The sequence below is a fragment of the Schistocerca cancellata genome, chromosome 3 (assembly GCF_023864275.1).
Source record: "Schistocerca cancellata isolate TAMUIC-IGC-003103 chromosome 3, iqSchCanc2.1, whole genome shotgun sequence".
NCBI classification, from domain to species: domain Eukaryota; kingdom Metazoa; phylum Arthropoda; class Insecta; order Orthoptera; family Acrididae; genus Schistocerca; species Schistocerca cancellata.
In genome coordinates, this window is record NC_064628.1 from 404,444,185 (window position 1) to 404,456,550 (window position 12,366).

At 37.4% G+C, this 12,366-nt stretch overlaps 1 protein-coding gene across 1 annotated transcript in view; it reads right to left on the reverse strand.

The window, feature by feature from the left end:
- Window positions 1-966: 966 nt before the first annotated feature.
- The window catches only part of LOC126175152 (broad-complex core protein), a 220,323-nt gene continuing 208,923 nt past the window's right edge, over window positions 967-12,366 (reverse strand). Inside the window, exon 6 of the mRNA XM_049921724.1 lies at window positions 967-1,899. Coding sequence (XP_049777681.1) covers window positions 1,610-1,899 — 290 coding nt within the window. The 3' untranslated portion in view covers window positions 967-1,609. The remainder of the gene's footprint in view (window positions 1,900-12,366) is intronic.

Here is a 12,366-nt window from a genome sequence, read left to right on the forward strand (position 1 = left end):
CTCTATCTCTTTGTTAGTATTTGTTTCACATCTTTATATGAGATTTTCCATTAATCATTTAAAAACATTATTCTGTTATTTATCAGATTTATGATACATTGCGGATACTAGAAACATTGGATTACTTCTTCTGAGTCTGTGTTATATATTGGAAGACAATGATTGAGCACAATGTTATTTTTTTAAAATCAAAGATGGTTACAGTTCTCATAGGTATATTCCAATGTATTCTTCCAACTCAGTACAAGAATCTTTCCATTACAGATACTTTCACCTGCATAATAAAACTGAGGATATCACAACAAGATTGTGATTAAAATTCTGAGTTATTAAAGTGATCATTTTACTCCTGGGCTGAAGTACTACCCCAACACCAGCTGGGGTAATACACAAAGCGTGCACATAATGCCCGTGCACATACTTCCTCTTGCAAAGTTTCTGCGATCGCCAGTCCATCTTGACGGTGAGTGTTGTCCCTGTACGTTACTTGCCACGTGAAAAGAAATTATGCTACATGTATACTGCTGTAAGGGCCGAACACAGCCACACCAGATGGAGCCAGAAAAGCTGTTAAGGAAGCTAAACTGAGCAGTTGTTAAAAGTTTATTATCAGCAAGGTGGTTCAGTGTTCTGTTCTATGTTATCTTCTCAAAAACTTTTGTGGAAATGAGAAGGAGGGAGATGGATCTATAGTTATTTTGTCACTTGTTAATCTCCACTTTCTTATTCATATTCTGGAACAGATGCCTTTCTAAGTCAAATAAAGTAAGACTACATTTCCAGAAACAGAATTTAAATGTTTAATTCTTTTTCTCCATGCATAAGCAGATTTTATTGACATGTGTCAATGCCTGTAAGTGAAATTTTCACACTTCTGTCTCCATTACAATATGTTATTTTTCCTCTGTCAACAGGCATACAAATGATATGAAGAAATTCACAAAATTTAAGAAAAGAAGAAACACAGATAATGCATTAGGTTTATTTTTTTACCTCAAGTAACATATAAACTAACACAATACAACCACAGAAACAGAGACACAAAATTACAATGTAATCAGTTTCTTCATTGGATGTGGCTCTTTGGAGATAGCACATTTATCCATTATTGTGCTTTCACATAGGAGATGTTTGCATCACAGTTACAGTGTCCTCAAGAAATTCAGTTAAGATTTAGTACTACGGACGCTACTTGCAAGCCATTGCTTATTTCACTTTGATGTCTCTTCTTCAGTTTTTATTTTGATTACAAAGGTAGGCTCATCCACAGACTGTAAATGCCTAGTACAAATTCCTTTTGACTCGTAAGTACAACAAGTAGTCACCAGAAAACATTAACTGGTAGTCCACTCAGGTGAAAAAGTTTCCCTCATTGTGATTAATATAATTTACAAATTTTTGGAACTGTTGTAACATCCCTAAAAAAACTTAACACAAACTTCTGAGTAGTTTATGCTCTAAAAACAAAAATGGACATTTATTTTCATGAGGTAGGTAACACAGTTTGTAATTTGAATGCCGACACATAATGAGTTCTGTAAACACAATCATCTCACTGTGCTGTCCTCTAAGAAAAATACACAAATACATACAGCAGGCACATTTTCCTTCAGGAGAACTTGAGACCAGATATCCAGGTACAAGAGCCATAGTCAGCAGCTGGAGGGAGGACGGCTACCCTGCTCTCTCGGTGGTACGTGTACCGGTGTTTGTTGAGGCTGTTCTGCGTGCTGTAGCTGCGAGAACAGAGCACACAGCGAAAGTCCTGATCTGACAGGCTGTGCTTGTCACTTATGTGCCTGCGCAGGCTTGCTTTAGTGCTGAGGGCCTTCCCGCACTGCAAGCAGGTCACCTTCGGGCTGCGGGTGCCGTCGCCCAGTCCCAGCGTGTCGGTGGCACCTATTCGGAAATGACAGGTAGGGGTAAAAAAATTACTGAGAGGAAAGTACTATTACACTGTGACTTTCATTATAAATCTAAATATCTTTCATTTAAGTGGTTCTTGATGATTTGGTAATCAGTTAATGCCTGTAGCCTTGCAATTTTTTTAAGTATGACATAATATATCTACATGATGTTTTTTAAATTTTGCGCATATGTGGATTACAATGTGCACTTATCCTAAAATACATAAATGAATTCATGATGTGGAATAGCAGGTGTAAAGATAACTAAAATGCCCAGTTGCAGGGATTTGTGTGTGTGTGTGTGTGGTTTTTTTTTTTTTTTTTTTTTTTTTTTTTTTTTTTTTTTTTTTTGTGTGTGTGTGTGTGTGTGTGTGTGTGTGTGTGTGTGTGTGTGTGTGTGTGTGTGTGTGTGTGTCGTATCTGAATATTAGGATTCTGTTCAGATGAGTGGAGCATTTAAGTCGTGTGTGCACCCACTGAGTGTGGGCAGAGTTCGTGCCACTAGCAGACTGCTGCCTGGGCTGAGACCAAGTGCCAGTGGACAGTGGCTCACTTACAGCAGAGATGGCCTGACTCCACAAGGATTTTTACAGGCCAGATGTGACTTCAGTGTCTGGCAGCTATTAAGTTTTTCAGATTGTATTGTACTTATCTGCATATGAGAAGCACGGACTGTGCTCAGTACAGAGAAGCACGAGGTGTCAAACAAGAGATAATTCGATTATGAATCCAATAGTATAAAGGTGTGATCCGGAAATGTTGTATGATAGAAACTGAATTTATTAATTTACCTAATTTGTATAGTGAGAAACTATCCACTATATTGGGGGCTCAAAATCATAATAACTTGTCTTAATCATCAGTCAACATTTTAATGAAAGATTAATGGAATGATACACTTCTTTTATTTAAACTTAATCATTGGTAGTTGGGTATGTGATTTTGTAGTGGCACCTACATTCAACATAGTAGATATTAGAGTCATGACTAGTTGTCAGTAACTATTTTACTGTTTTTCATTAAATTTGAAGTGAATAAACTTAAGGAAGAAAAAGTCTGCCCCTGGACTAACAGAGAGAGAGAGAGAGAGAGAGAGAGAGAGAGAGAGAGAGAGATTTACAAGGTTAAGCAGCTTTCAATTGGGGTCTCTTGTCCAGTATTTAGTTTGTCACACATCCAGACCCAAAAGCAAGGTTGATGAGGTAGCAAGAAGAAGACAGAGTTGCACCGCAAATTCATTCAGTTACGCACAACATGAGTCTGTTACTATAGCACCCTGCATGCCATAACAGCCACACACCGAGCAGTTATCAACAACACACAGCAAGCAGAATCCTAGCCATGAGGATCCTGGGGTTTTCCAGCATGCTACCATACCGATCACACCACACTAGCAACCCTCAAAAGTGCGCAGCAGCATGGCAGCCACAGACAGTGAAAGCAGCATTTACATTTGCCTTGTTGCTGCAGTTTTTAGCCATGGCTGATGGAATTAAGCACTCGCCAAGTGAGAGTGGGTCTGAATGGTTAGGGAGTGATATGGGGAGCCATAGTGAATCTGAGGGAGACGTTAGTGAATATGTAGTAGCTGGGAATTTTAAGGCACAGATGTAGTTTATAATGGGAAGGATGGGAGGATCAGATAAAATCAAGAGCCAAAATTAGGGATCAGAAATAATATTATAACTGAAAACTGGATGATCAAAGGCTTTTAAAGGGACCATTCACAAAGTAGAGGAGGTGGGAAAGAAGTTGGCAGATCAGATTAACACAGTGGAGAAGGTTCTGGGGGCGTAGGACAGATGCTGTGCGGACAGGGTGCATAGAACAGGCTAAAGATACTGAATTTGTGATGAGAACAGTGTGTGAGAGCATAGATAATGTGAGACGGGAACTGCAGAAGGAAGTTGAAGTCAAGGCAGAAGAAAATGCATCCATTAGAGCCACACTGCGTAGTGTAGCTATTGATCAAGGGGGCACAGCAGCTACTCAGTTTATGGCAAGCCCTAAGATTAAATATTTTAATGGAGAAAATAAGTACTATGTGGTTCCTTAGCCTCATGCAAAGATTGCTTTGTAGAAGGAATGAGTGACAAGATGAAAGTAATGTTCATTAAATGGCAGTTAGATGGAAGTGCACAAACATGAATGAATCAGAATGTGTGCACATATTATGATTAAGCTACATTTGAGCCACTTCCACTCAGCAAGTATTGGGGCCTTAGGAAGCAGATGAAACTGTAGAATGCTTTCCTCAATGATCTAAGCTTTGATAGTAATCAGAGCAGAGTAACTTGCACAAATTTTGTGAAGCAGAGCTGAAAAAGTTGCATTTAAATTATTTGTTTGATCAAGAAGCTTGTGAAGAAGATTGTATCAGTTTGGCGGCACTATCACTAAACAATCAGATTGTAATACCATGTTTGGCAGCAGACAGCAGAGGCTATATTAATGTTTGTAAGGAACAAGCTGAGACTTTCCCATAAGTAATTTATGCAGCTAGGGAATGGAGCCCGTTGCAGCTGAATTAAAAGTCTGGTGCACAATAAGCCTTTGCCTAGAGCCTCTCCACAACTCATTGTTTCCAGGGACAGCCTCCATGTGAAACACTCCAGCTTCTCTTAAATCACTATTACTAAAACTACAATTTTCATAACCTTCTTTGGTCCTGTATTCATCATTAAATCATGTCCTCCTACCTTCATGGACCACAGTGGGGAGAAAATTAAGTTTCCCGGCTGCTGCCAATGATGATTCCCACTTTAATTCTGATTACTGCCTTGCCTATTATCAGCAGGTTATATTCCATCACAGCTACTGATAGCCTTGAGAGAGCCAGCCATGACACAGCTCTTCCATCTGGTGAGCAAGGTGTATGAGACAGGTGAAATACCCTCAGACTTCAAGAAGAATATAAATTCCAAAGAAAGCAGATGCTGACAGGTATGAATATTATTGAACTATAAGTTTAATAAAACATGGCTACAAAATATTAATACAAATTCCTTACAGAAGAATGGAAAAACTGGTAGAATATGACTTCGGTGGATACCAGTTTGGATTCCGGAGAAATGTAGGAACATGCAAGGCAATACTGACCCCATGACTTCTCTTAGAAGCTAGGTTAAAAAAAGGAAAACCTACATTTACAGCATTTGTAGACTTAAAGGAAGCTTTTGACAACAGTGACTGGAATAATCTCTTTGAAATTCTGAGGGCAGCAGGGGTAAAATACAGGGCGCGAAAGGCTACTTATAACTTGTACAGAAATCAGATGGTAGTTGTAAGAGTTAGGAGCAAGAAAGGGAAGCAGTTGTTGGGAAGGGAGTGAGACAGGGTTGTAGCCTATCCCCTACATTATTCAGTCTGTATACTGAGCAAGCAATAAAGGAAACAAAAGAAAAATTTGGAATAGGAATTAAAGTTCTGGGAGAAAAAATAAAAACTATGAATATTTTTGGAAGGTGACATTTCACAGCCATTAAGTAACACATAAAATGCATATTTGAACCATCAACTGTCTTTAGTTTTCACCCAAATATCTACTGGTTTCGGTCTTAGACCATTTCCACGGATGAGGGTTAAAATGGTTTAAGCCACCATATTGCATTAGTCACTACTTATGTGTAGTGCATGCCATAAATGTAGATAATATGACACAGGACTTTAAACGCAAACATATGAATATTGAATGTATACAGAGCAGTACTGCTTTATGGTACAGCCTGATTAGAAGAAAGGATTGGTCGGTAGGACACATTCTAAGACATCAAGGGTACACCAGTTTAGTGCTGGAGGGAAGTGTGTGTATGTGTGGGGGGGGGGGGGGTAAAAATCATAGAGAGAGACCAAGAGATGAATGCAGTAGGCAGATTCAGAAGGATGTAGGTTGCAGTAGTTACCCAGAGATGAAGAGGCTTGCACAGGATAGAGTCGCATGGAGAGCTGCATCAAACCAGTCTCTGAATTGAAGACCACAACACAAGAATGAGGACACTGTAACATATTCTGTGTCCAGTGTGAAAATTAAAACAGCTACTGGGAGCTACAATAGACCAATCAAAAATGATTTCAGCTTTGAAGTTAAAAAAAAAATAGATGCTGTAATTCATGTACAGGGGTTTTTCATCGTACCTAATTTGTGTATGAATAATTTGGTGGCAACACATATTTCTTGGCCAAATGTCTGTTTTAAACAAAGCTTCATTGAACTGAATGCTGGAGCAACCAGAAAGTGTGTGAGATTTAAAGGATCACTTGCTGGGTATAAAGTGATGGCAAGTCTATGTATAGACAACAGTCTTACCGAAATAGATGTAACTGACAGAATTAAGGGAAAGGTGGAATGACACAAAGGGTCTGACTTAAGAATATAACAGAACTGAGGTTGTATAACCAGTAAGGAGCAGCAACCTATTATATGTCTGTGTAGTGAGTGTTTGTTGTTTGTATGTAGACAGAAATTAAAATTTCTAGAGGGTGCATTTAATTTTTTATGTTCATTCAGTGTGTGCAAATTTGACATAATTAATCCTCCAAATTAATTTTGGTGCATGGAGGTGGCTTTGAATTTAATTTGGTGTTTTATTGTGTGTTAGTTAGATACATATTTTATAGTGATTTATGTAAAAGGACAGCTGATGTGTTGTTCCACTCATTTGTTTGCATTTCAAAGACATTGTTCACAATGAAACAATGTTTCTTATGTTGCAGTGTTGTGGTCAATGTTCTTTCATCTGAGACTGTCGCTGTCACAAGAAGAATTGCATGAACGCCTGTCACAGTGAATTAAGATAAGATAATTTTACTGTCAATAGGCCGTTACAGCAATAGACCAATTTTTGTACAACAGACAAGTTTTTTTTGTACAGCACAGTCATTACATTAGTAAGCAGAATAATAAAGCATTTTTGATTTACAATTCAGTGTCACAGTCAAAGAACTCTTTTAATTCATAAAAGGTGTTGGCAACAAGCCACATATTTAATATTTTCTTAAATTCACACTCTGGAAGGTCTTGTACTATCTGCAGAAGCTTATTAAATAGTTTGTGGCCCACAATCTCATAGCTATTGACTGTCTTTGCTAGTCTATGGTATGATGTATATATGGACTTGTTTTTCCTTGTGTTGTGACCATGGATATTATTTCTACATTTCACTTCATGTAGGTTCTTTATTTTGTAGATTAACACTTGGTATATGTATAAATTTATAACAGTCATTATTCTGCTTTCAGCAAACAGGGGCTTACAATGTGCTTTGTGTTGGGAACATATAATGACTCTGATTGATTTCTTCTGCAGAGTAATATATTTTGGACATGGCTCGAGTTTCCCCAGAGAATAAGTCCATATGACATAATACTTTGGAAGACTACAAAGTAAGAAGTCTTAACATATTTCATAAGACATCTTAATAAATAAATTACTGTAGACAGTTTCACACTAATATATTTTATATGTTGTTCCCAGGACAATCTGTCACCTAAGTATATCCCCAAGAAGTTTACATAGGTGTGATCATTAATAGGGCTTTTATCCCTTAGGCTAAGTGACATGTTTTGTGTTTTGTTCTCATTCAGGAGAAAACCATTTGACTTAAATCAATATGATGCTTGGGCAAGTGTATTGTCAACAGAATCTTTTAGCTTATTCAGGTCATTGTTGTAGTTAAAGAAGGTTGTGTCATCGGCAAATAGGACCGTACTGGAACTTATAAAGGAGGATAAGTCATGAATCAAAACCAGAAACAAAAATGGTCCCAAGACAGAGCCCTGTGGAACTCCCATCGTAGTATGTTTCTTGGTAGACTTTGCTGAGCCAATACGCACAATTTGGCTACAGTCTTGGAGGTACAATGTTAATAGTTTAAGGCTGTTATCCCTGATGCCATAAAAATGGAGTTTCTTTAGCAATGTGTCGTGTCCTACACAGTCAAATGCTTTACTCAGGTCACAAAAAGTGGCCTGAGCATAGCCCTTCTCTTCAAACACTCCAAGTACATATTTAATTGCAGAGTCTATTGCATCAGCTGTTGATAATTGTTTTCTAAATCCACACTGTGATTCATTAAATATTCCAAGTTTTACGAAGTGGGTTGTCAACTGATGGTATATGATATATTCTATTATTTTGGCCAAGATTGGAACTATTTATATTGGTCTGAAGCTTGCAGGGTTGTCTTTGTCACCCTTTTTGTTGACAGGGACCACCCTAGATAGTTTCAGCTCCTCTGGAAAGTAGCCCCCGATATACATTTATTTATAAAGTGGGTCAATGGAAACACAATAGGATCAATTATTTTTTCAGTTGCATAACGTGTCATAGATATCAACACTATCTGATGATTTTAAGTTCCTTACTATTTTTAATACGGTATTAGGTGTAACCTCAGAGAAAGTGAGAATGTTATCATAGGCTCTTCCACGATAGCTTCTTTCTAATAGTTCAGCTGCACTTTTATTAGGCTTGCTAATGCAATTGCTTAATTCCTCCATAGATTTAATAAAATACTCATTGAACTCTTGTGAAGAGATGCTGAGTTTGACCTTATGTTGTTCTTTGACAACACTGTTTATGATGTAGTAATTTTGTATATATCTAACAGAGTCATTACATGACCCTTCATATCTGACAGTGTTTTTGTGTACCGGGTATTTTTCTTTTTCGGTCCCCTTTTTCTACAGCCATTGTCTGTTATCTTACATCTTCTAATGGGAATACTGTCACTGAATGTTTGCAGAAATGAGTTGAAGAAATGTTCAAATGTTAGCTTAGCTGTCGCATTATTTGATACACAAATATTACTATCATTTTTCTGGAAAAACCTAGTACTATCTGTAAGAGAATTCTTGAACTTGTCAGTTTTTCTTGCATTCATTGGCCTAGTGGTCACCATTTTTTATTTGGACAACACTAGGAGTGACAGAGCGGATCCTATCAGCATACATTAAGGACACTGATTTGTGTCTGAAAGGGGGAACATGGTTACATCGCATTGATCTTGGGTGTATTTAAAATTAACAAATATGTTGTCTAAGCATGCTTGTTCCCTGGTGGGTTTATAGTTAGATACTGTAGGTTGAACTGTCGTAATAGGTTTTTCAGGTCACTAACACTACGTTTATCAGTCAACACATCAAAATCAGAATTAAGATTGCCACCTATTACAATGTCATAGTTTGTAAATTTGTTCTCAGTGAGTGAACATAAGATGATGTCCAATTTTTCTAAGAATACACTAATATTACTACTGGGTAGTATGAAGCTAATAGTAGTGGCCTCAAAATTCAGTTCTTCACATAAATAATCTGAATCTAAGTTATCAATTAAGCAGTTGATTGATCTGTCAACATAGATTGCTACACCACCTCTCTTGTGAACTCTTCTACAATAACTGTTTAATAGACTATAATTTTCTAACTTACAGGCTGGAAGTTTGGCTTCAGTAGTCCAATGTTCACTTGAAAACAACAAGTCAAATTTATTTTCTGATGAAAAATCATTTAATACCAGTTCCTTGTCGCTCAAGCCTTGGGTGTTTAGAAAACCAATTTTTAGGTCTGTATTCTGTTCTTCCATGTTTCTTGGGTGATGATTGGGTGGATGTTTTAGTTACTTTGTCCAGTTTTGCACTCCCATAAAGCCATTTTAGTTTCCCTTGCTTCTAATTATCTTGCAAACATCTGTGAACATCCTACTAAGTATTTGAGACCCCAGTTTATTTAGATGCTGACCATCTTTTCCTAAGCAGTTATCATTTAGGAATTTATTTGGATCAATGAACACTGCCCCAAGCACATCGTATTGTTCTTTTTGTTCATGATAGTGCTTAAAATGTGCAAAGTGCTTTGATCACTTTATATAAGCTGTCAATTCCAAACAAGCTGTGGACTACCATTAAGGATTATTTAAAGATATGAAAAGGGCATGGGGTACCAAGAAATTTGCTGACTTAATATTTTTACTGTGTTTTATGAGCCAAGTTGGAGCACAGACACTGAGTCCTAAATTTAAAACAGTACCCATTTATTAAAATGTGTTATTTTTGCATAGAAAATGTTACATTCTCACTCACAAACAGATACATTCTAGTTTAGATTAATTGTATTTATTACATGATTTTTTGTATGAGAACTTGTTTAATTTACATGTTACTTTTAAGATGCCAAGAATGCACCACACATAGTGACTTTGGCAACAAACAAAATGTTACAATTCTATTTGTATACATTTTCAGTTGCTGAAATTTTACATGTCTCTTTTGGTGGACCTAATCAATGTTGGTACCATTTGATTTATCTCATTCACTGAATGAGAGATAAGTTAAGTAAAGGTATTGTAACAAGCCAAGTCATATCTATGTATTCGGTTTCTGTTTGGTCAAGTGCAGCATTTATGTTACATGCACTCACATGCAGTCAGTGAGTGCAGGCAGAGTTTGTGCCACTAGCCAAATGGCTTACATTAAATTTATATATTTCTGCCCATAATTTAAATTTAATTGAAGATACATGAATACTAATAATAGCAATGGAAAGAAGAGACAAATCCTATTAAACTGATGTACCATTCATAATTGTACCACTAATAGTAAAGGTACCATGAGAATAAACAGTTCTCACCATTGCAAGCACAAACTGTGAATATTTAAACTTTGATTTGAGGGCAAACTATGGCACCTAAAATTTATTCTTATATATATTTATAGTGTGGAGTTTCAACACAGAGCTAATGCTGCAAACAGAATTTCAATCAGACTTATGTATCAAAAGTTGTTAAAATAATTGGTTATCATATGAGGCTCTCATGTGATGTCAATGTGTGCAGTTTTTGTGGGTGAGGGTGCTGAGAGTTGGAGAAGGGCAACAGTTTTCTGGAGTCAGTGACCAAGGCTTTATGAAATCAGTGGCCATGTTCCTCACAGTCACTCAGTGCAGGAAGGCAGAAGACACAGTTTGGGATGAGTTGAAAGAGGTAGCATCTGCGTGGGTATGAATGCTGGTATGGATGCATTCAATAGGTGTTTGAAATATTTCATGTTCTGTGAGTCTTAGAAATGTTCCAGTGCTGTTCAGACTCCCGTTTTCTGCAGAGTTGGACTTAGTCTCAGATAGAGTAGTGGGGACTCTATTTAAATTTCTTTACTAATCAGCATATAGGATAGTGAAGCATTGTGTCAGTGTATTGCGAGGATAGCTGAAGAGTTTTATAACTGTGAACAAAGACTGGTGCTTTCCAGGTAACTTATTTAATTTATATAGTGAGTTGCTGTCCACTACATTGAGGGCTCAACATATTTTATCAGTTTATCACAGTAACTTGTGTTTATCACCAGTCAACAGTTTAGAGAAAGATTAATGGCACAATGAACTACTTTATTAAAACTTAATCATCAGTAGTTGGGTATGTGGTTCTTGTAGTGGCACCTACATTTGACCTACTTGATACAGGACTTCTGACTCATTGTCAGCGACTATTTTACTGTTTTTCAACTATTTGAAGCAAATGAACCTCAGGAAGAAGAAGTCTGCCCCTAGACTAGCAGAGAGAAAGTCAGTGATTTACAGGGTTAAGCAACTTGCAGTGTGTGTGTGTGTGTGTGTGTGTGTGTGTGTGTGTGTGTGTGTGTGCATACATTAGCTCGGAAGAATAATTCTCTCTGAAAGCTGAGCACTTTATGTCATATCTCGTGTTCTTCTCTATGGTGAGTAGTTAGCTATCGCCATATACATATTACATACACCACCACATAAAAATAAATAATGGACGGAGTGAAGTGACTACTCACCACATGGTTGAGGCATTTAGTGGTCACGAGAAAGACTGAAACCAGTGGTTATAAATTAGCTGCATATTCAAGTACCTCTGACATGGATAAAGGAGTTGTCACACCTCTCCCCTGCCTTCCATCTGATCTACAGCACTTCACTGTCCGCCACCCCCACCATACTATCCCTCCCCCTCCTTGCCCCAGCCTCCACCCAGTCACCACTCCCATCATGCATTGGTGCTGCTGCTTGCAGTGTGGTTTCAGTTGCCTGAGACTGCATCATGTGTGTATGTGTGTGTGTGTGTGTGTGTGTGTGTGTGTGTGTGTGTTGTTGATGAAGGCCGAATGGCCAAAAGCCATAATTGTGAGAGTATTTTTGTTGTGCCTATTGTGACTCAGCATCTTTCCTTCTCATAATATCGTTACATAAAAAAGGAATACACATACAAAAATGCAGAAATAAGTAACTTCTGTATAGATCAAGATATAGAAGCATGTTTTTGGGAGTTAATGTTTGGAAATGCAATACAGGTCTCCACTGGCTATCAGAGAAATTTTCTTGAAAAATTTTGACGGATTATTGTGCTGTTTGTTGGACAAAAGGACAGGATTATTAATTTGTTGTGATTTTAAGGTAAATTTCTGGAGGGAATCTTACAGTAAATGTTATCTTGAGGTGCTGTTAG